The following is a 21,903-nucleotide window of genomic DNA, read 5'->3' as shown; positions in this document are numbered from 1 at the left end:
CGCGGCCGGAGGTTGACATAGAAACCGCGTTGGGGGGGGGCGGGGATCGGCGCTTCGAGATCCCAGAGGCGGATCCAAAGCGCGCGGGGTGATTGGCTGGAAATGGCCACGGCTTGTGCCAGCGATTGGTCCAGAAATGGACCAATGGGGTTTCAGCAGCGGCGCGACGATTGGTGCCGCCGTGAGCCACCGGTGTCCTATAAAAGGGCGCGGACGGGGCCTGCAGCGACCCCTAACGGCTCGGAGCGAGCGCTGCCCTGACCGCGCCTTCCGAGTGACTCCGCGTCCCTTTCGGCTCCTTCCTGCTTCGTACCCCCATCTAATTATTGACCCTATCTAATTATTGACCCCACCTAGGGCTGCACTCAGGTGCTGGAAGCCTCAGCCCCTGTGGGACCTCCGTAGGATCCCCAGTAGTTCTCCCCTCCTCCCGGGGAAATCCCCCCCACCCCATAAGGACCTCGATAGCATCCATGGCTTCCTCCAGCCCAGTGGGTAACTGAAACACCCCCCAGCTGCCAGCATACGGCGGCGGAGGGAGCAAACCCCCAGCCTTGGGGGCAGGAGGAGGAGCACAGCCTGGATCCGTGTGCCTGCAGGTGAAGAACAGCACATTTCTGGGCTTTTCTTTAAAAAATAACAACAACAATAAATTTCTTTACCGTGGAAAGGAAGAAAATAAAACAGATGATACAGCATCAAACAGCAACCAGTCAGTCTCGGCTCTATTATATATATTATATATATCAGACACCCCAGCGCCGGCCTCGCCTCTACGCGTGGGATGGGCGGACGCTGCCCTTCGCCCCAGCCCTGGGGACAACGCTGTCCCCAATGGGGGTGACACGGGGGGGGGGGGAGGACGGGGGGGTTATTTACACGACGGGTGCACATACGTACATATTTATAGTCAGCGGGGAGCGGCGGGCCGCAGCACGGAGAGGAACGAAACAAAGTGCATTTATACAGACTAGATCCAGCGCTCGCGGCCAGGGGTGCAGGGAGCCAGGCTGGGGCTGCCATGCAGGGTGGGGGGGGGCCCAGGGGTCCTGTGCTCCCTCCTTCCAAGAGGAGCCCCCCCACCACCTCCCAGGTGAGGCTGGCACTGCTCCCAGCCCCCAGGGGGTGGAGGGGGCTGGTGGGCAGCTCCCCAGCTTTGAGTGATTGTGGGGGGGAGACCCCCACCCCGCTCCGTGGCTAAAGGTCGGCGGTGTGCGCGGGGTCTTCGGCCAAGGGGGCTCTGCAGCCTGGAGGAGAGGAGATAAGAAGGGTGTGAGGGGGGAGGAGCTGGAGTCAGGGGGTGTATGAAGGTTTCCCTCCGACCCCAGCCATTCTAAGGGGATGATTAGGGAGAAAGGGGTGAGGAGTATGTGGAGAAGATACTGAAGGGGGACAGAGAGAATGGGGCAAGAGAGGTAAGTGAGAAGGATGGCAAAAAGTGGGGCCGTGAGGGGGATGGGGAGATGGAGACCCAAGGGAAAGGAGATGGGGTGCTGCCACTCACCTGGGATGTTGGTGCTGTGGCCCTGCAGGCTCCGCAGGGAGCGGGTCAGGGGGCTGTCAGCCTCGGGGCTGTGGGGCCGCTGGGACCACCCCTCCATCCCAGGGGCCGGGAGCCCCACGGGGGTGGTGTCTGCAGATGAGCTGTGACCCAGGGACCGCAGCAGCTCCCGGTGGGCAGCTTCCACAGCCTGGGGAGGCACGGAAGGGAAAGGGCACGACGTCAGGGTGGGGAGGGCACAGGTTTGAGGTTTCCCATTCTGTTATCTCCCCCCTCGACTGGGGCTCACCTTCAGCCTGTTGAGCTTCAGTGTCAGCTGCTCGATGGTGCGGAAGATGAGGTCGACATCGTGGAGGGGGCCGGGTGGGTCTGGGGGACCCTCAGCAGCGCTGGGCCGGGGGGGTTCCTCCGGTTGGATGGCCTGGGGGGGTCCTGGAGGTGGCGCAGGCTCGGGGGGCCCGGCAGGCATGCTGACGTAGAAGTAGTTACCTGTGAGGGAGGGAAGGAGCAGTTTTAGTGCAGTGGGGGGCATCAGGGCTGCGGTGGCACTCCGTGTCCTCAGCTGTGGGAACAGCCCTCGGGGACATGGCCCCCTCTCACCCCTCCCCAAGGATACAGCACCCCCCAGGGACACGTGTCCCCCTGGAGGACATGGCTGCCTTCAAGGGACAGGAGGGCATAATGGGGAAACACGGCTCTGGGGACTCAAGGACACCCCCAGGAAGGGATGGGGGTCTCTTTACCATCTACATTAGCTCCGCCTCCTTCCTGCAGCTCAGTTTCTGATTGGCTGCTGCCTGGCGAGGGCGTGGCCTCCTGAGCACCCTCCGCTGGGGCTGTGCACCCCAAAAAGAGAGGGGGGAGGGAGAGGGAAGGGGTGAGCTGGCCCCGCCACCAGCACCCACCACCAGCACCAATCAGCATCCCATCACCAGCACCCATATACCAGCACAGCATTGGTCAGCATCCCAGCATCAGTCAGCATCCCAACACCAATTAGCACCTCAGCACCAGCACCCATCAGCTCCCCACCACCAGCACCCAAATACCAGCACCCCAGCATCAGTTAGCATCCCACCACCAGCACCCATCATAACCCACCACCAGCACCCCAGCTTTGATCCACCAAAGCTCATGCAGAGAGACCCCAAATCCCAGCGAGGGGAGAGAAAGGAACAGTCCCCAGGTGCCCCCCCATGCCCGGTTGGGGGCTGGCAGCCCTCCATACCTTTCCGGACCACCTTGTAGCTGCTCTGCTCCTCAGCAGACACTGGGGGCTTTGGCTCCTCGGCAGCACTGGGGGGCTCAGCCAGCACCTCCTGGGAGGCTGAATCCTGGCTGGAGAGCACCGAGTCCCAGGTGTGGGTACCCCCAATGACCGACGGCGTGGGTGTCAGGTCATCCTCAGGCTCTGTGTCACGGCTGGGCAGGAGCCGCCGCAGGATCAGCAGCCGCAGGTTCTCCACTGGGACGGGGGGAGAGAAGGGTTGGGGGAGTTTGACACCACAGGGTGGGCCTCCCCAACCCCTCTGAGCACCACTCACCATCCTCCAGGGCTGCCTCGGCCAACCCCTCGGCCGGGCTGGGAACTGGCAGTGCCAGGCGCATGGAGGGCTCTGGGAGAGCACCAGACACCTCTGTGTGCAGGGATCCAGCAGGCAGCTCTTCCTCCTCCACCTCACTGCTCTCCGGCTCCTCCAGCAGCACGGGGGGCTGCTCCCTGCCCAGCAGCTCCGTGGGATTGTCATCTGCTGCAGGGAGAGGGGAGAGCTCAGGGTTGTGTACCAACCCCAGGGACAGGTGGATAACTGAGCACGGGGAATCACCTGAGGAGCTCTCCTCCACCTCTGCTGCAGAGCTGCTGACTTGGGATAGGATGGGGGAGACATCAGGGTCCTGCAACACCAGGCTGAGGATGGAAAGGGGTTAGACTGGAAGATGGCAGTGCTAAGGGACCAGGAGCCCTGGGAGCTGCCTCTGGGTCTCCAGCAAGTAGCTCCTGCAGCAGGGAGAACTCATGTCTCCAGCCCCACCAGCTGGGGACACTCATCACTGCCACCCAGTGCAGACCAGGCTCCAGCCCTGCTCCCAGTGAGGCCACGCTGCTCACCTTGAAGGTGCCATGCGGGTGGGCTCTGGCATCTGGCGCTTCGGGGGGAAGGTGGCATTCCTCATGGCACTCTGCACCGCCTCCTCCAGCACCTCCATCCACCTGGACCCCAGCCCAGAGCACCGTCAGCTCCTGGGGGGTCACACTGGGGAGCCCTCTCCCCAGCAACACAGTGCCCATGGCACCAGCACCCCTTTAGCCCTTACGTGTTCTTCTCGGAGGACGTCAGTGCCACCAGCTCATAGATCTGGGGTCCCAGCTCTGACGTGCAGATGATGAAGAAGGCTCGTTTATCTGCACATGGGACAGAGCAATGGAGAAGGTCAGGGTATGGCAAAGAACACGCTCGGAGGACAAGTCCCCTGCCACCCCCTGCGTCCTGCAGTCCCCTCACAACCTGTGGCCACGGAGCGGATGAGCACTGAGTTGAGCTTGAGGACGGGGCTGAAGGTCTGCTTGTTGTCCAAGGAGCCCAGAGCTGTCTTGCCGTGGCACTTGAGCACCAGCTTCTCATCTTGTTTCTGCAGCAGCACCAGGAGGTCCTCAAGGAGCAGCACGTGCAGATCTGGAGCGGAGAGCAGAGAGAAGAGGCTCAGGGTTGTGCTTACAGCCCGGGAAGGATGGCCCTGAGGACACAACGTTTTCAGCTGGCACAGCCTCAGAGGGTCCTCAGAATGCCACCAGGGCTGGAGGTGGCCCATGTTCTGCAGGACCCGAGGGGAGGCCCATACCCACGGTCTTGTCCTTGCTGATACGCCAGGTGAGCGGCCCTTCGTGGATCATGCGCCGGGAGGTGAGGTCCAGGCTCTGCAGCAGGGAAGGGCAGCGGTGAGCGTGCTGGCACTAAGGCACCCCCCCCAGCCCCCAGGAGCTGGGATCACCTTGAACTCAGCTGCCAGCGGGTTGCTGGTCCTCTCCAGCGAGGTGGCATCCAGGCGTTTCTGGTAGCCCTCCAGCCGATGTCGGTTCTCTGCCTGCTTCACCGCTTCGTTCACATACTTGAGGATGTCCCGGCACTGGTCTCGGGCCCGGCACAGCTTGTCGTGCTCCGAGGTGCCCGCTGGAGCAGGGTGAGGGTCAGGGGGAGCAAGTGCAGCCCCGTGTAGCTGAGCAGCACTCACACCCGTGGCTGAATCCCGAGCCCACATGGAGCCAGCCCAGAGCTGATGGAGGGGAGGAATCCCCCCAGCACCCACCCATCCTGGCTGGACAGCAGCACACCCTCCTCACAGCCCTGAGATTGGCTCTGGGTGAGAAGAGCCACGAGTCCTCCAGCCCCTACCCTCAGTGTGCTTGAGGATGTTCTCCAGCAGCAGTGGGTACTTGGTCAGGCGTTGCATTTCTGAGATGATCAAGTCCTTGAGCTGCAGGCGCCGGCACTGAGGATTGCTTTCTGCTTCCTAGGGCAGGAGGAAGAGGATGAAGGCCCTGGGGTGTGAGCAGGGGCAGCCAGGAGACACACGGGGTGAGAAGCAGCCCAAGAGTGGACCGAACCTGCATGAAGATCTGGAAACGGGTCTCCTTGCGCTGCTTGGTCTTGATAAGCTCCAGCGCGATGGACTGATAAGAGCAGAAGTCAGCAGTGACCTGCTGGATCTCCTCCTTGGCCAGGCCGTCGAACTGGGGGCACGGAAAGATGTGGGCTCAGAAATCACAGACCTGGCCCACCAAGACCCCATGGTGGCTCTCCCAGAGCTCCTTTGTCCCCGTGTTCTGGTTCCCAGAGTGAGCGGCACTGGGGCACAGCGCAGGTCTCTGTGACAGCAGGGTCACTTCTGCACTCTGTACTGAAACCTCCAGGACCCTCTGTCTACTCCTAGGGGACGTGATGTCCTGATGTCCCCAGGGCTGGAGTCGCCCCATCCCCTCTGAGCAGCCACCCCTCCTCACCCGGGACAGCATGAGATCCCCGATTTCCTTAATGATTGGTCCTTCTTCCCGGAGCTTCTTCATAGATTCGGAGAGGGAATCTGGAGGAGGAAGTGGGAGACACAGTGAACTTTGACTGCTGCTGCCATGAGTGAAACTGAAAGTGGGCTACAAAGATCTGCAACGATCAAACAGCCCAGCCAGACACAGGCATTGGCAGATCCTGGAATAACAGGCTCTGGAGAGCCCCCAGCAGAGGGAAACGGGGCTGGAACAGAGAGGACGATGTTCCCAGCAAGGCTGGTCACTGCACAGCCCAGGGCAGTGCTGCCACTGCAGGGCAGAGGGGAGGGAAGGAAGAACTTACTGTGGATTTCAATCACATCTGGGAGGTTGGGGAAGAGCAGCGCCAGCTCCTCCCGGGACAGCAGGCTCTCCTTCCTCATCCGCTGGTAGAAGAGGAGGTCGAGGACTCGGAGGATGCGGAGGTGAGACCCCTCCGTGGCAAAGAGCTCTGTTGAGAGGCAGAGGAGTTGGAGGTGTCCCCGGGCTGTGCCTGCAGCCCCAGCTCCTCACTCCTAGCTCCTCACCATTGATCACTTCCTGCCGGTCAATCTCCTTCTGAGGCAGGCTGGCCAGCAGCTCCCGGCCCACCGTGTGCTGCCAGTTCTGTGCATCCAGCTCGGGCTCCAGGTCCGAGAGTTGGCCCTGCTCATCCTCCAGCAGGTGAGGCAGGAAGGGGTCGGCGCCGAAGCCCAGGCTGGGCGACTCAATGCTCCTGGGTGGATGAAAAGCAGCAGTGGGAGTACTCTGCAACCCTACCCCCCATGAGCCCGCCTGCAGCACTCCCAGCACAGCCAATATCTACCTGGGCCCTATTTCGGCTTGAACCTGGGACCTTCAGCACAAGAAGCACAAGCCTCTGACTCTTGAGCTAACAGACTAGGTCCCCCAGCAGCCATCTATATAGGTCGATTAAGCTCCTGCATGAGACACAAGGGAACAGAGGTGCCCCCTAACCCCTGGGACGGGGAGCTGGCGTTACGTAGGACTGCACCAAGGGGAGGCATCTCTGGGGGCTCCCTCCCTCCCTCCCAGGGCAGCCCTAAGCATCACTTCCCCTCTATCAAGGCCTGGGAGAAGCTAGGAAATCCCCTCTGACACCCCCAGCCCCCTCTACAGTGACCCTCCTGCTCTGTAGGACCCAGCCCTAGAGGTGGCGGCGGGCTCGGGGTGGTGAAGTAGAGGCGATGGCAGCAGCAGCCGTGCCACTCACCTGCGTCCCATCTTCGGCGTGTAGGGGGGGGTGGGATTCTCCAGCGACCTGGGGAGAGATGGCAGCATCACCCATGAGACCCCGTGGCACCCACAGGGCCCTCTCCTCCCAATACAGCACCCTGCAGCACTTCCCAGGAGCAAATCTCTCAAGATGAGGGGCACGTGCCACCCACTGCAACGCAGAGCTTGGGGCACAAATGTGCATTAAACCCAATTCTAACTGGTTTCCCACGACAAACATCAGCTGTGAAGTTCTGCAGGTAAGGACTGAGCGGCCAGAGCTTGGCCTGGATTCTCAGGGCTTGCCCAGGAGGCAGCATCCCAACCCAAGGGGTGAGGCGCAGAGCCCAGACACTGTGGGCAGGCACTGGACATCCCAGCTCCCTCCTGAGGGCCACAGGGAACTGCTGTCCCCCCTAGCCTGGCTCTGCTGGCAGCTCCCACCTGGTGGACAGACTGGAGGCAGAGGACGACGCTGACTGGTGAAGCCTGGTGGCCTCGGCTGCAGCATCCATGTCCACATCGCTACGGGAGCGGGGCACGTTTTCTGCTTTCCGCGATTTCTTCATCTCTTCACGGCCTTTCAAGCTCTCTGAGCGGCCCAGCTTGACCTCAGCACGAGATCTGCAGCGGGGAGACAGAGCCCGGAGCATCAGGCTGAGGGACGCACAGGCAGAAAACACGGGGTGAGAGCACAGAGGGCAGGAATTGCCACCCCAAACCCCTCCTACCCGTCACCCTCCAGCAGGTCCTCCGGGAAGCTGCCGGTGGAGAGACGCTGCGAGCCAGGCTCCTGGCTCTCATAATGCTGGTTGTTCTCAAAGTGCTGGATAATGTTCCTCACATTGCCGGGTTTGACTGCTAGGGCAAAGAGAAGGGAGAGACCCCAGTGAGGGCAGGCAGGAGGAGATGGACGGTGGCATTGCTGCCCTCACCGTGGGATGTCACCAAGGCCACCACTGGGGCTTCCCTGGGGACATCCAGAGTGCCCATGGGCAGCCTCCTCCCTCCCCACAGCCCATCCAGAGCCTGGTGCAGCAGTGCTGGGGGGACAAACCAAAACTGAGCACGTGAGATGAATGGCAAATAAAAGAAAAGGGCTTTTACCTTCGACAGGGGACAAAGGGACATGAAATGCTGAAAGGAAAAAAAAACAAAAATGAGATGTCAAATCAATCCTGCGTATCAACAGCGGAGGAGGCAGAGAAGGGAGCGTGTGAGCTAATGGTGTAAGAACTGAAAGCAGGAGGGGGGGAACACACACACACGTGTCAGAGCACACACGCACACACGTGTCAGAGCACACACGTGTCGTTGCATGCTCTCCACCATCTCAGCCCACCCCGCAGCTCCTGGCAAGCTTGCAGGATGGGGCAGCGAATTAATTTTGGGGTGAGCACTGCTCAGCTCCCCTTCCTCTCCCTTCAAAGCCATTTGGGAGCAAGGCTGAGACAAGAGGCTTTGAAAGGGCCTGGATGAGGAGAGCACAGGTGGCAGACGAGAAGTGCCTGCTATGGGGTGGTGGGTGCCCAAGGGCCACCCAAAGGCTGTAGATCTCCCAGCAGCAGTGAGCTGAGCAGCTCAGTGTCCCAGAATATCCCGATACTCACTGCTCTGGGACATTTTGGGCTTTGCAATGTACTTTAGGATGGGGTTACGCTTCTTGTCTTCCATGGCATCCTTGTCCTTCTTCGTGCTGCTGCTCTGCTGGGACACCCGAGAGGAATGCTGGCATCACAACATGGGCAATACACCACAGCTCTTCCTCCATCCCAACCACACATTGCAGATGGAGCTGGGAGCAGAGCAGAGGGACAGCAGCCGTCGCGCCACTCACCTTCTTGGCTTTGGGGAAGAAGGGCAGCCACTTGTCCTTGTCCGGGAGGGCCTGTGCCTTCTCACTGGTGCTGGCCACACGTGGCTCACGGCTGCGGATGCCAGTGTGGTTCATGTATGTGCTGAGGGCAAAGGCCATGGGGGAGCTGCAAGAGAAGAGAGTCTGAATGGAGACAGAGCACCAGGACATGGCACCGTGGGTTGGAGGGTGAAAATGGAACTGGGATATCCTGTGGGGTCTGGGGTGACAAAGAGATCACTTCTCCCTGGCCAGGAGACACCTGGGAAGGGACAAGGAGGACAGAAAGGCAGCAGCCTTCAAGAAGGAGAGTTGGGGACACTCCTTCCCCAGGTCCTGACATCCTGATAGCCCCAGGGGTAAAGTTGGCACTGGGACGAGGTGCTGCAGGCCAGGGGAAAAGGGGTGGTTCAGCACCTCCTCTCTGAGCCCCCTTTCCCCTCTTTAGTCAACAACAGCAATGCAGTCACAACTGGGTGCATGCTTGCCATGGCTGAGAGTCACTCACCTCCTGTCCTCTTCATATTTTGACCTGCAGAGAGAGATGGAGAGGAATAAAAGAGCTTGTTTGGGTTCCTCTGCTCAGCCCCAGGCAGCCATCCCAGGGCAGGGTGCTCCCTCTGAGCCCCCTGCAGCCCCTTCCTCCCACCTCTGCCACCAGCACCCCCAGCTCCTACTCCACATTCTCCCTCCCGACCTCAACCAGCACACTGGGGAGGTGGCAGGACCAGGCAGCCCACACTCACAGGATTTCACCCAGCTGTGCCAGCTGCTTCTCAGCCACTTGCCGCTCCTTCTGCGGGTCCCCATCCAGGTCCAGGAGGTCATTTTCCCCATATAGGCTCCCCAGGCCCATGGTGCGCTTCGTTCTGTGGGCAGATGGGGGTCAGAACCACGAGGCATACGGGAGGTATGCTGAGCTCTCTGGGGTGACCATTCCACTGTCACCTGTAGTCCTGGATCTGCTCCTGTATCTCGGGCATCACCATCTCCTGAGCTTCGAAGAGGGTAGCTCGGATATCATCCCCATTCCGCAGGCGAGCCTCTGGGTGGTAAAAGGACAGGCAGTGTCACCAGCCACGCAGGAAAGTGCAGTGAGGACCTTCTAGCAGCCCCTGAGCGCTCCTCACTCACCAATCTCAGCCAGAAGCTGCTCCGACACCTTCACTCGGAGAGGCTGCAGAAGGAACACAACAGTGTGTGAAGGAACCTGGGACACAGCATGCATACCAAAGCCACGCTCACACGGCTCTGAGCTGCAGGGTGAGGTGCCCCATGCTCCTGCACTGTCACTGTTCAGCATTTCTGCAGCTGGGGGGCGTGAGAGCTGAGAGTCCCACGCTCCCAGTGCACAAAGCGCCCAGCACTCACTGCAGCACCCAGAACACAAACCCCTGTGGAGCAGCGTGCTCCCTCCGAGCAATAGGTACCCCAGGAATAGAGGGCAGAGCTTGAGCCCCAGCCCTGCTTCCATGACCCCTGCTCCAAGCTGCCTGGTGCTGCTGCCATTGTGCAACGCCTGCGCAATGCTTTACGCAATTTGCACTGAAGCAGAGAAACCAGCATCAGCAAAGCACTGTCAGTGGCAAAAACTGTTAAAAAAGGACCCTCATGCAACGGACGTGACACTGATGCTGGCTTTCCAGCTGGTTCTCCCCTCCAGCCCCCTGTAGATGCAAGGACCCCGATGCAGGCACACAACCCCTGCCCTCACCGCATTCCGGTCCAAGAAGATGTTCCAGATATCCTTCCCCAAACCCCGGGAATCCTTTGCTGTTGTCTGCTGGCAAACGTCTGCGCATAAGTAGAAGAGCTGCAAGGAGGGGAGACCAGAGGTGGGCAGCGAAGAAGGAGGAAGGTTTAGAAGCAGGAAGGTGAAACATCCAATAGAGCAGCAGCCAGACGGCCATGAAACAGGAAACGACCGTGGGGGTCTGGGAGGGCAGCGCCCTCCCCGCGTCACGCCTGGGAGGAAGGGGAGGACGTGTAACCCTACACTGGGCTTCCCTCACTGCTGCACAGCTGGGGACACGGCTGCCAGCAGCTGCCTGAGCTCTACACACAGAGCCTGCACCTCAGCAACGTGCTCAGCAAATCAGCAGCGCCACAGGCCCCAGGGATGTGGGGAAGGCACAGATACAATGCCCCACTGGCACTCCTCCTAGCTTGCTGCCTCCAGCTCTTACCAGGGGGCTGGGATCTGCCTGGGAGAATATGTAGCGCAGGAAGACTCCCAGATGTGCTGGTCGGGACTTCAGCTTGCCCAGGTCCTGGAAGAGGGAGTCGCACTACGAAGCCCGAAGGAGAAGCATTGGTTAGGAAAGAAGGGAACCGACTTGTCTGGAGCCCCACGGCACAGCCCCGGGTGGACCTCCAGCCCCTGCTCCCCATTTCCCACCAGCCCAACCCAGGACGTCCCCATCCCCACCACGGCGGTGGATGAGCTGGTGACAGCTGTCATCCAGGAATGCTCTCGGCACGGGCTGGGATGACAGAGGCAGATGAGGTCACTGAACAGCTTCCTCCTCGGGAGGATTTCTAAATGTCACTGCTTCCTGGGTTCCAGGGCATGCAGCCACAAAGGGAGGAGCATGGCAGGAGTGACAGCCCTGTCCCGTGACCTTGGCCAGCTGCCCCCAGAGAGATGGGACACGAGCCAAGAGCAGCTTGGTGCCACTACCTCGTTGTTAAAATATCCCGGATCGTAATCCTCCTCTGGCCCAATGATGAGAGGTCGTCCCGTGCGCTCTGATCCCTGCAGGAGATGGGGGACAGCGTTAGGAGCTGGGCACCAGCTTCACGGAGCGTGGGGACACTCGACGTGCCATCGTCACCCTGCTAGCTGGGTGATGCTGTGTGCCCAGGGCACTGGTCCCATCCTACCTGCTCAGTGGTGGGGGTGAAGGCGGTATCGGAGCCCTGCCGGCGATGGTGCTGGAAGAGGCGGGCGGTGATGACTGGGGAGGTGCGTGGGCTGTCCAGGCCGTGGTCAGAGAGCACAGAGTTGCGGTTCAGGGAGATCTGCTCAGGGTGTTGGAGGGGACAGGTTGGGGATGGCTCTTGCCTGACCGGCAGGAAAGCTTAGGGTTGTCCCTCAAGAGCACTTTGCAGCTCTGAGACCATGAAGACCACATCCTCCATGAGCCCAGCGAACTTGGAAACCACATAAAACCTTCAGGGCTGTTTAAGACTGGAAGCACGAGCCTGGGGACCCCTCATTTCTGGGGCAACAATGTCGGGACATACAGTGCAAGCCCAAGCACTGCAATCTCAGCTCTGAGCATCAAGAAATCCAGCTTGCTCAGAAGGTAAGCAAGTAATTACAACTACAAAGCCAGGCCCTTGGTTCCTAGTGCTGCAAAGACCCCTCCACCTGCACCCTGCTGTCATATTCAGCCACTCCAGGGGACATTTAGTTTTAAACAACACTTTCCCCCATCGCTGCCAGGGTCCAGCAGAGCTGGGCTGTGCTCTCACCTCGCTGACAGAGGGGAACCGCTCTGTGCCCGACTCCAACCCACTGTCACCATCCTGAGAGTCCAGCGAGAGGCGGCCTGGGAACAGAGGAGAGGCTGAGCCCTGTGTTCAGGACTGCCCTGTGCACACTGAGGAGCAGGGAAGTACAAACTGCCAGCACCACTCACCTTCTGCTGCCCTGAACATCGCCATGCTGGAATCACCACACAGTCTCCCCAGATCCTGCAAGGTGAGGGGAATGTGGGACCAGTGGGATGTCACCCAGCACAGGCAGACACCCCAGCACAGAACAAGAGGACACTGACTGCAGCAGCCCCCACCCACCATAGCAAAAGTGGGAAACCAGGAACACCCCCATGGCCACACTCCCCATCCCCAGAGGGAGCCCAGGACACCTTAAGCCTGGTGCCTAACCTAAGTTAGGGTTCCCATAGAACTTGTGCCCTTTGCTTACCACGGAGCCACCGGTCTCCTGGCGGATTTTGAGCTGCAGCTGGCTGACCCGCCGGCGCGCTCCCTCGATCTGCTCCCCCACCACAGTGCCAGGGTTGCGGTTGTACGCCTCGTAGAAGCGCTGAGTGAGAGATGAGGATGCTCACAGCGACCCCAAACCCATCAGCCTGCCCTGCTGCTCATGGGATGGGGGCAAACACACAGCTGCTGTGTGGCTCAATGGGCCGACGTGTGCATAAGTGCTTCCCTGGGCCAAACAGTACCCAAATGTTGCACATCTCCCCCAGGTACCAGCGCAGTCTGGCTGGGATGCTATGGACTGCTGTGAGAGCCCATTAACTGGGCAGAAGAGAAGGGTGGAGAGCTGAGTTTCTCTCAGTGCTCACCAGCTCGAGCAAGGGACCACCCAGCCCAGAGTCACTCTTAGAGGAGAAGAAGCACTGTACCTGCAGCTCTGCCTCCTCTTGCCGCAGCATGTTCCGCAGAATCTGTGTTGCATGCTTCTGAACCTCAGGGTCCTGCAATGTAGGTTGGACACAAGACAGGCTGAGCTCTGCCCACGATGCACTGCAGCCTGCAGGAAGGCAGAGAGCAGGGTGGGCAGGATACATTACCTGTAAGGGCTTGGGGCCAGTGATGCGCTGCGGCGGGGGGAGTGGTGGGGGCGGAGGTGGTGGGGGGCAGGCAGGGGCGTTGCGGGGTGCCCCTGTTGTGCTCATGTCTTGCTGGGAGTTGGAGAGCCCCACTGACGGTGGTGGGGAGCCCAGGAGAGTCAGGGCCACGTAGGCACCAGCTGAGGACATCCAGGATTAGAAGGGAAGGGAAAGAAAATCTCCCGTTATTCACTCCCTGAAACATCAGGTGAGCATCGCAGCAATGGGTGGGCACATCCCTATCCCTGTGTGCCTGTGGACAGACTGAGACAGATTACCTCATCTTCTCCCAAGAACCAAGCCCTGCCCTTGGGCATAATGCTGTCCCTCACCGGCTGGGGATGTAGCCTTGTCCCCAGCAGCAAAAAAAGGAAAGCTCAGGCCCTCAAGCTCAGAGGTGTGGCAGTTTGTGGCCATACTCACACTTGATCAACTTCACCACCTCGAGGTGGGAGCTGTTGGTCACCATGGTGCCGTTCACCTGGCAGAGGGGAGGAGAGGAGAGCCATCAGCTGCGGTCACAGCAGCAGGGCATGGCAGCACAGGCCACGACGCTCACCTTGACTATGCGGTCCCCCTCCTGCACCCCAGCCTTCATGGCCGCTCCTCCTGCAGGACAGACAGACAGACCGACATCAGGAAGAGCTGTGCAACACGATGTGAACACCACCTTCCAGCCCAAAGAGCCCCTGTGCTGCTCAAGCAGTCACAACCCAGCCCTTCCCATCCTTGGCCAGACTCAGGTTCCAGCATCCGCAGTGACTCCTACACATCCCAGAGCACCACATGCATGTGGACACCAGAGAGGGGCCCAGCAGCAGCGCTGCTCTGCTCCTCTCCCCATTCCACTCTGTAACAAAGCCACCGAGGCTGAAATACAGGGAAAATTATCTTTTCCTCAAGCCAAAACCGAGAGGAAATGTTTCCATGAGCTCCGACTCCAGGCCAAGGGGCTGAGACACAGCAATGAGCTCCAAAAGTGGAAAGTACATGGGATCGCTGGGATTCTTTTGGCTCTCAGTGCTCTCACTACTGGCAGTGAGTGACGCGGGTGGGCGTCCCCGCCGTCCCACGCCTGGCTGAGGTGGGTGCATGTGACCACACACCAAGCAGCAAAGCTGGGGAAGGCCCCGTCCCAGTCTCTGTCTCTCTGGAGCGAGGGGCATGGAGGGGTCTCCCGTTATAGGAGAGAGCTCCTGTTATAGGAGAGAGGAACCCCAGTGCAAACGTGCCCTTGAAACCCGCAGTGCTTTCCCTTTACTATATTCTCATTTTTCCTGGCTTTCGGGCTGGAGGGGGGGAAGGGGGAGGAGGTGGGAACATCCGCTGTAAAATAAGCAGCTCATTGTCTGTCTAAATTGCTGCTCCCAGCCCTGCCACCCCGCAAAGTCATTATACTGCAAAACCAGCAGCATCTCCTGCAGCACAGCGCCAAGAGCCGCGCGCTGCCGACGTGTGTTTACCCAGGGCTGCTGGAGGGAATTCCCCACCCACCCACCCACCCATGGCAGAACTTAACCTGTCCCTGCCCAGGGATGCCCCAAACCCCGCTGCATCCCCCGCTGAGGAGACAAACCCTTGGTGCTACGTTTCTCCAGAGGCACGGAGCAGGTGAGGGGGTCCCGAGGTGTCCCCCAGCCCCCCCACCCTCTCACCTGGCCGCACGGACTGGACGAGGACGATGCGGTCCCCACTGACGGTGAAGCCGAAGCCATGCTGGTCCTTCTGGATGATGACACACCGCTGGACCAAACCTGGGGAGGGAGAGGAAGAAAAGCCAGTGAAGCTCTGAGCCATGGCTCTGCCTGATTTTGGGAGCTGCAGCAGCACTTGGGGCTGCAGTGTGGACCACTGTGTGCAACCCAGCCTTTCAATGCCAGAACATCCCTGCTGCAGGATGGAAATTATGGCTTATAGGAGCACCAACCCCACACCCACAGCTCCATCCCAGCCCAGGGGACATTTCAGGGCTGTTTGAAGCCTGCTGTTTGGAGGGTCCCTTCCTATCCACAGCCTGTGCATGGATGTGATGCAGCCCAACACTGCTAACGCTGGGAGCTGTTGGCTCTCCAACCAAGCAAAGAGCTCAGCACTGTCCTCAATTACAAGAACCCACCTGTGGTCTCGGAGGAATCAGAGGGCTGACGGCGGTGTCCTGGAGATCTCCGCTCTGAAGACGAATCACCCAGGGAAGACAGGCTGCTCAACCTGCAGGGAGAGCACGGTCCCCAGTCACCACTGAGACCTGGCTTCTCCTCAGGAACAACACATGCCCAACGTAGGGAAGCACCAGCAGCTGGCACCTGCCTGCCCCTTGGGAAAGCGCTTCTCCCATCCCAGCCCCAAAGGATGCTCAGGGGGGTCAGGGAGAGCAGCACAGCGGACAGGCAGAGGACAGGGGCGTCATGCAGTGCGCGCAGCCGCAGGGCTCGGCAGGCTGCAGAAGGGTTGATGGCAGAAGAGGGAGGAAGCTGCAAGGGATGGAAGAGAGATGGACAGACAGACGGACGGACAGCAGATGGTTCAGTGATGTTTCGCCCCCTCGCTGAGCCTTGTGGTCCCGCAGCAGGGTGCAGGATGGACAAGCTGCCTGAGGACTTTGGGCCATTGCAGGGATGCAGCACATCCCCTCGCCTGGTGCTGGAGGGATGGCAGCGGGAGGTGGGGGCCCAGACAGTGCCTCCATTCCCAAATGGGAACACAGCTGCTTCCTCATCCCTGCTCCTGCCAGCGCTGCGGGGCCGTGCCGGAGCTGGGAGTCCCAGAGCACCAGGAGAGTGATGCTGGGGCCACAGCACCACTGGCAGGAGCAGCCATGGGTCCGTGCCCTGCCCCCAAGGGCTGCAGTGAAGCGAGGGTGCAGCGTGCGAGTTCAGGCAGCCCCGACCCTGCTTACCTGGGCAGGCGCTGCCTTTTGCTGCCCGCTCTGCTGCCAGCAGAGCACAGACCCCAATGGAGGTGGCACAAGACCCAGAAGACAGCAGTGCAGGAAGGGGGAAAGAGGAGACAAACAGATCAAGAGACAGAGGGACACACAGCACAGCCAGACTCCACACTGCCGCCCCGCATCCTGCAGGACAAGCAACCTCCATGAAGGAAAGGCACCCCAGGACCCTCTGTCGCCACTTTGGGGGCACACAGTGGGGTCCTGGCACCACCCAAACCCCCACAGGATCAAAGTTGGAGGCAGTGCCAGCCGGAGAGCCACACTGCCAGTTTCCAAGACTCAACAGCTCCGAAACCACAATTACAGGCATTGAGTAATTCACCCCTTTCCATGGGATCAGCACTCTCCTCCTGCCCCAGTGCCACAGGGCCATGGCACAGAACCAGCTCCCTGCAGGCCCTGGCCATTGGGAAGCATCTCAGTGGGGGCTGCTGGGGCCATGCTAACTCCAACCCCATACAAGCAGCCATTGGGCACAGCTGCTGATCCACCCCATCACGTTTGCAATCAGGGGGATGCAATCAGGACCTTGGCAGGATGGAGCCCAGGCACATTCATAGGCTGAAAATGCAGGGGCACAACACCGACGTGATCCTGGTGCGATTACCCATCAGGATTACCCCAGGATTACCCCTGGGATTACCCATGGGATTACAGGCAGGCGGGCACGGGGCAGGAGGTGCCTTTATCCAGGCCAAGCTGAGGTCGGTTCTTTCAGCATCGCCCCACGTGCAGAGACCCCAGAGGGGCCGTGCTGTGAGCTCTGTGCTGTAAACCTGGCAACTGGAGCTGCACAGAGCCCGGTGCACCGAGCTCACAGCCGGACCCTTCCCGGATAACCCGCAGCCGCCGGGCCAGCGCCGGCTTATTTCCGTCTAAAAGAGTAGTTTAATTCGGCTTTGCATAAGCTTCTTCCTAATTGACTTATGGGGAGCCAAACCACGCCTGTTCTGAACCAAAGGCAGCGCCAACACAACCGAGCCCTGAGCCAGGCTGCAGCAGCGCTGCGATTTCCCTTTTGGGTGCAATTCTCCGGGATTTGGGGCCGTGCAGATGCTCGCCCTGGAGGTGACACGCACACCGACGAGCTCCGCTGGCCCAACGCTGGGGAAGACATCACCTCCTAAATCTGTGACCACACAAACATCAGCCCTTGGGTTTTCCTCAAAGATTTCACTCCGGAGCCCTCCAGGCTCCAAATTCCGCGGTTGCAGGGCTGACTCACAGAGGGCCCTGACTCACTGCAGCCCCACGGCTGCCAGGCTCTGACCGGCCCCAGCCCGATGTCCCACGCTCTGCTGCGCCCAGGGCAAGTCCTGCTCCTGGACTGACGTTATTTTCTCCAGTTCTGGTTATTTTTAGCTCAATTATCATCTCTGGGTGGGACGTCCCCATGTCAGCAAGCTGGGGATGCTGAGCCCCCATAGTGGCACCGCAGCACTCAGGAGGAAGCGGGCACCAGCGGCATCACTCGGCTCTTTCCTAGGGCAGAATTCTTCCCATGGGACAGGGCAATCCTAAGGGCAATTCAGCTTGAAAATAGTGGCAAAAAAAAAAAAAGGAGGGAAAAAAAGCACATCACCCACACTAAAGAGCAAACACCCCCGGCCCAGCAAGTGCTGCCCACACAGAGCAAACGCCACAATTAAACGATTAAGAGAGAAACAGGATCAAACCCTCAAAGTGGGTCAGGCTGCAGGCAGAGCCGTGCAGCTGCTGGCTCCGGGCTGGGATCTTTTTTTCCTTCCCCGTCTCCAAATGGCTGCTCCCTGCAGTCCCCTCCCGGGGACACCGACGTCAGACACGTCGGCACGGCACGCTGCCTGGCCGGAGCGGGACGGGAGCTACCAACAATATAAATAAACAGGGGATAAAAGAGGAAAAAACACCACTCGGAATTGGGCAGCTCGCTGGGATAGGGGGGGGAAAAAAAGAAAAAAAAAAAACCACCCAACTTGGAAAGGGAATCGGGATGCTTGCAGTGCGATGCTGCGCTGATCGGCGCTTCCCGCTGCAACCCACGGCCCCAGCGAGCCGCACAGCCCTTCCCCTCCTGATATTCTGGGGCAGGAAGGAAGGAAGGAATTTCAGCTAAAAATGATTCAACTTCCTCTCCTTCCCCCTCCCCATGGTGTGGCACAGGGGGGACGGTGTGAGCCCGGCACAGCCAGCCTGGCACGTGTGCATCGCATCGCAGGTCAGGCGCGGAGCTCAGCGAGCCCTGCTTAGGGAAGCCAACGGGCAGCACAGCCCCATTGCACTGTGATACCCACACAGGAGCCCTCCAACCTCGCTGGGCTTTCAGCAGCCAACCCGTTTGTTTGTCTTCTTGTTGCTTTTATTTCCGAGGGAGAGAAGCAAAGCGAAGCAAAGCTTGGCCCGTGGGTATCAATTTTCCTTCTGCAAATCAGACGCAGAGCTCCACGTCCACGGCAAACTGAGTTTAAAACCCTGGGTTCCTGCAGCAACCTTGCTGCAGCAGACATGATTCCGTGGGAGCTTTGTTTAAATTAAGGTTTTTAATTAAATGGGAGGGGAAAAAAATTAACACGAGTGCAGCAGCCCCGGTTACTTAATGGCGCGGCAGACTCCGTTCCCGTGAATTTTGGCACTGCCCATTCCCTGCAGGGAGCCTCAATGTGGCGAGGTGGGGACTTTGGTGACGGTGACACCAAAGGTGCAACCTAGAAGGGAACACCAGAGGGGTGAGACCTTGGCCACAGCCTGTAGGAAGGACCTGGTCCTGCAGCTGCTGGTGGGGACCTGGACACAGTGGGGACACCGCAGTGGAACCGCAGGGACGCCTTGAGCCATGCCAGCTGTGCCAAGCAGGGCAGGAGCCGGGAGCACAGCGCCCGGGGAGCTCCTGTTGCTCAAGAGCTGCACGAGGGGCTGAGAGATGAGCATTTGTGCCTGAACGATGTTTGAGGAGCGCTTTGCACATGAACTGTGCTCCACAAATGCTGCGGCGTTAGTGCTGCCAGCGGCACCGAGCGAGCCCGCGCCCATCCAACCCTCTCCTCCCTGTTGGGAGAACTGTCTGCCATCCTGCCCCTCCCTGCCCGCGGCACGGGAGTGCAGAGGGTGGCAGGCAGGGAAAGCAAAGCTAGGCTCCGGGCTCCTGTGAAGGAAACACCGTTCCCACGTGGCTCTGCTGCCGTGCCCACGGTGCCGCTCGGCCCCGACAAACCCAGCATGGCCGAGGTGGTTCACCCCTGAAGCCACATGAGGTGCGAGGCAGCGAGTGAGGCACAGAACAACTGCCCTGCAGGGACGCTTTCTCCCTGCCCTCCCACCACGCACGCCCTGCGGCACCCTTCCATCAGAGCAGCACGAGGAGCTGCAAGGAACAGCGCTGGGAATGGCTCCTGTGGGTTGAGGCTGGAGGCTGCAGAGCAGAGACTGAGTGCCATCATCTTCACACATCCCTGCCCATGGGATGGCACTGGGATGGCACCAGGACGGCACCAGGTTGCCTTTTCCCTGCGCAAACCCTGAGGCCGCCCCTCACCAGCAAGCCAGAGGGAGAAAGTCCTCGATTTCACACCATTTCACCCATTTTCAGGTTGCTTTTGTGCTGGAGAACAGCTTCCCAGGGCACCTGAGGCTGCTGACCTTACGGAGCAGCAGGACGGCAGCTATTTAAGGAGCATAGAGAGGCATTAAGCCTCACACCGACACCTGGCACCCGCTCCAGGTCACAGCAAGCAGCACCTCCAGATCATGGCCTCACCACCACTGAGCCCAGCAAAGCCCAAGGCAGAGCCTGGTGTGTGGCTCTGCAGCCGTGCTGCATCCCAGAGGCGAAGCACTCGGTTAATCCTACCCACAGCCCACACTGAGCACCAGGCAGGGGTACAGAGAGGAGCAGCCAAGCTACCCCAGCACTGAGTGCCCCCAACCACAGCCACGAGGCGACGGACGGATGAGCCGGGCGGTGAGACGGGTTCAGAGCCCAGCACAGGAGCACGGACACCCAGCGAGGGCTCCCCACAAAGCGTTCTCAACATCCAAACGCCTGATGGATGGGCAGCATCCCCTCTCCCACCTGGACCATGCCCCCACAGTTATTTGACAGCGTTGCTCCCTGCTCCTTCGGGCCACCGTTTCCAACATCAGCCAGCTGCTCCTTGAAGCTGAGCTGCATCTTTTCAGGGTCCCCATTCTAGGGTCACAACAACAACAACTGCAGCACCTCAGCCAAACCTCACAGCGCTTTGGGGATGTGAAGAAGGGCTCTTTGGGGGGGGGGGTCCCACCCACAGCCACCCCACAGTCACACAGTTCAGCCCCGGGGGAGCTGTGGGCACTTAATCTATCAGCAAGAATTAATTAAAAATAACCCACCACCAACCTGCAGGCGAAAGGAACCCAACGGTGGGACACAGCGAGGGGCACAGGGATGCACCAAGGGGACAGGACAAGGCACCCGACCCAATGCCAGCACCCAGAGCCACTGCGTGCGTTCAGCCCCAGCGCCGCTGGGTCCATTCGACACCAGCACCACTGTGCCTGCTGACTCCCAGCACACAGCACCACTGCATGCACTCAGCCCCAGTGCCCAGCACTAATGCATGCACACAACCCCAGCACCACTGTGTCTGTTCAACCCCAGTGCTCAGCACCATTCCATGCACTCAGCCCCAGCACAACTGCATGCAATTAGCCTCAGCACCACTGCATGCACTCAGCCCCAGTGCCCAGCACCGCTGTGCCCAGGCAACCACAGCACTGCTGTGCCCGCTCACCCCCAGTGCTCAGCACCATTACATGCACTCAACTCCAGCACCGCTGTGTCTGTTCACCCCCAGTGCCCAGCACCACTGCATGCAATTGACCTCAGCACCACTGCATGCACTCAGCCCCAGCCCCACCGCATCCATTCAGCCCCACTGCCCAGCACCGCTGTGCCCGCTCAGCCCCAGTGCCCAGCACCATTGCATGCACTCAGCCCCAGCGCTCAGCACCACGGTGCCTGTTCAATCCCAGTGCTCCGCACCACTGCATGCACTCAGCCTCAGCCCCACTGCATCCATTCAGCCCCAGTGCCCAGCACCACTGCATGCACTCAGCTCCAGCACCGCTGTGTCTGTTTACCCCCAGTGCCCAGCACCACTGCATGCAACTGACCCCAGCCCCACCGCATGCCCTCATCCCCAGCCCCACCGCATCCATTCAGCCCCGCTGCCCAGCACCACCGCATGCCCTCATCCCCACTGCCCAGCACCGCGGTGCCCGCACAACCCCAGCACCGCTGCGTCCGCTCGCCCCGCTGCCCATCACCGCAGTCCTGCCCCCCCCGCGCCCCGCACATCACCCCGCTCACCCCCCGCACTTCGCTCCCCCCGCGGCTCGCGGCCCCCCGGACCCCGCCGCCCGCTCCCCCCGCTCCCCCCGCACCTGTCCGGGGCGGCCTGCGGCGGCCTCACGCTCATGGTTCCTCCGCGTCCCCGCGGCCGCCGCCCGGCGCCCGTGGGCCGCAGCCGCTTTCAGGGCTCGGGGAACCGCAGCCCCGCGCCGGCCGCCACCATCCCCGGGCGCCCGGCGGCCCCGCGGCGGAGCGCGGCGCGGCGCTGCCCGGCTCCAGCGTCCCCCGAGCGGCCCGGGGAGCGCGGCGGGCCCGGCCCGGCCCGGCTCGGCCCGGCTCGGCGCGGCGCGGCTCCGCTCGGCGCGGCCCGGCTCGGCGCGGTCCCCCCGCCCCGCCGCCCGGCTCTGGGGGCCGGGCCGAGGGAGAGGCCTGCGGCCCTCCCAATCCCCGGC

The 21,903-nt window shown here is 60.7% G+C and overlaps 1 protein-coding gene across 4 annotated transcripts; it reads right to left on the bottom strand.

The window, feature by feature from the left end:
- Window positions 1-32: 32 nt before the first annotated feature.
- On the bottom strand, window positions 33-21,672 carry ARHGEF11 (Rho guanine nucleotide exchange factor 11). Of its 4 annotated transcripts, XM_090127131.1 has the most exons (42): window positions 21,544-21,646; window positions 16,093-16,122; window positions 15,313-15,404; window positions 14,852-14,950; window positions 13,756-13,805; window positions 13,620-13,677; window positions 13,158-13,336; window positions 12,990-13,061; window positions 12,545-12,664; window positions 12,258-12,312; window positions 12,091-12,167; window positions 11,497-11,634; window positions 11,294-11,368; window positions 10,800-10,901; window positions 10,328-10,426; window positions 9,748-9,790; window positions 9,562-9,658; window positions 9,360-9,482; window positions 9,122-9,145; window positions 8,596-8,740; window positions 8,369-8,465; window positions 7,866-7,895; window positions 7,490-7,619; window positions 7,203-7,382; window positions 6,757-6,804; window positions 6,071-6,258; window positions 5,848-5,994; window positions 5,502-5,581; window positions 5,106-5,231; window positions 4,894-5,011; window positions 4,493-4,671; window positions 4,343-4,418; window positions 4,009-4,176; window positions 3,818-3,905; window positions 3,612-3,713; window positions 3,328-3,410; window positions 3,046-3,252; window positions 2,730-2,966; window positions 2,245-2,337; window positions 1,791-1,990; window positions 1,505-1,691; window positions 33-1,247 (listed from the first exon to the last, which is right to left on the bottom strand). In XM_090127131.1, exons 1-42 carry the CDS (start codon window positions 21,576-21,578, stop codon window positions 1,198-1,200), a joined length of 4,527 nt encoding a protein of 1,508 aa, XP_089983257.1. In that variant the 5' UTR covers window positions 21,579-21,646; the 3' UTR covers window positions 33-1,197. The 4 variants fall into 4 exon arrangements, with proteins under 4 accessions (XP_089983257.1, XP_089983258.1, XP_089983259.1 ...); XM_090127132.1 differs by lacking the exon at window positions 16,093-16,122 and having other exon boundaries at window positions 21,544-21,672; XM_090127133.1 differs by lacking the exon at window positions 16,093-16,122 and having other exon boundaries at window positions 7,490-7,616; window positions 8,369-8,462; window positions 21,544-21,672.
- Between the last annotated feature and the right edge of the window lie 231 nt (window positions 21,673-21,903).

This window comes from Phasianus colchicus, chromosome 30 (assembly GCF_987193195.1).
Source record: "Phasianus colchicus chromosome 30, bPhaCol1.hap1.1, whole genome shotgun sequence".
NCBI classification, from domain to species: domain Eukaryota; kingdom Metazoa; phylum Chordata; class Aves; order Galliformes; family Phasianidae; genus Phasianus; species Phasianus colchicus.
The sequence above is the reverse complement of the archived record's forward strand: the minus strand, read 5'-3'. Positions and strand labels throughout refer to the sequence as shown.

Excerpts from the sequence above, each read along its gene's own strand:
- ARHGEF11 (XM_090127131.1), bottom strand. The coding sequence starts at position 21,578 with ATGAGCGTGAGGCCGCCGCAGGCCGCCCCGGACAG. Across the intron at positions 5,582-5,847 it reads AGATGTGATTGAAATCCACA|ATTCCCTCTCCGAATCTATG; the intron begins GTAAGTTCTTCC and ends TTCCTCCTCCAG. Across the intron at positions 4,419-4,492 it reads CGCTGGCAGCTGAGTTCAAG|AGCCTGGACCTCACCTCCCG; the intron begins GTGATCCCAGCT and ends TCCCTGCTGCAG.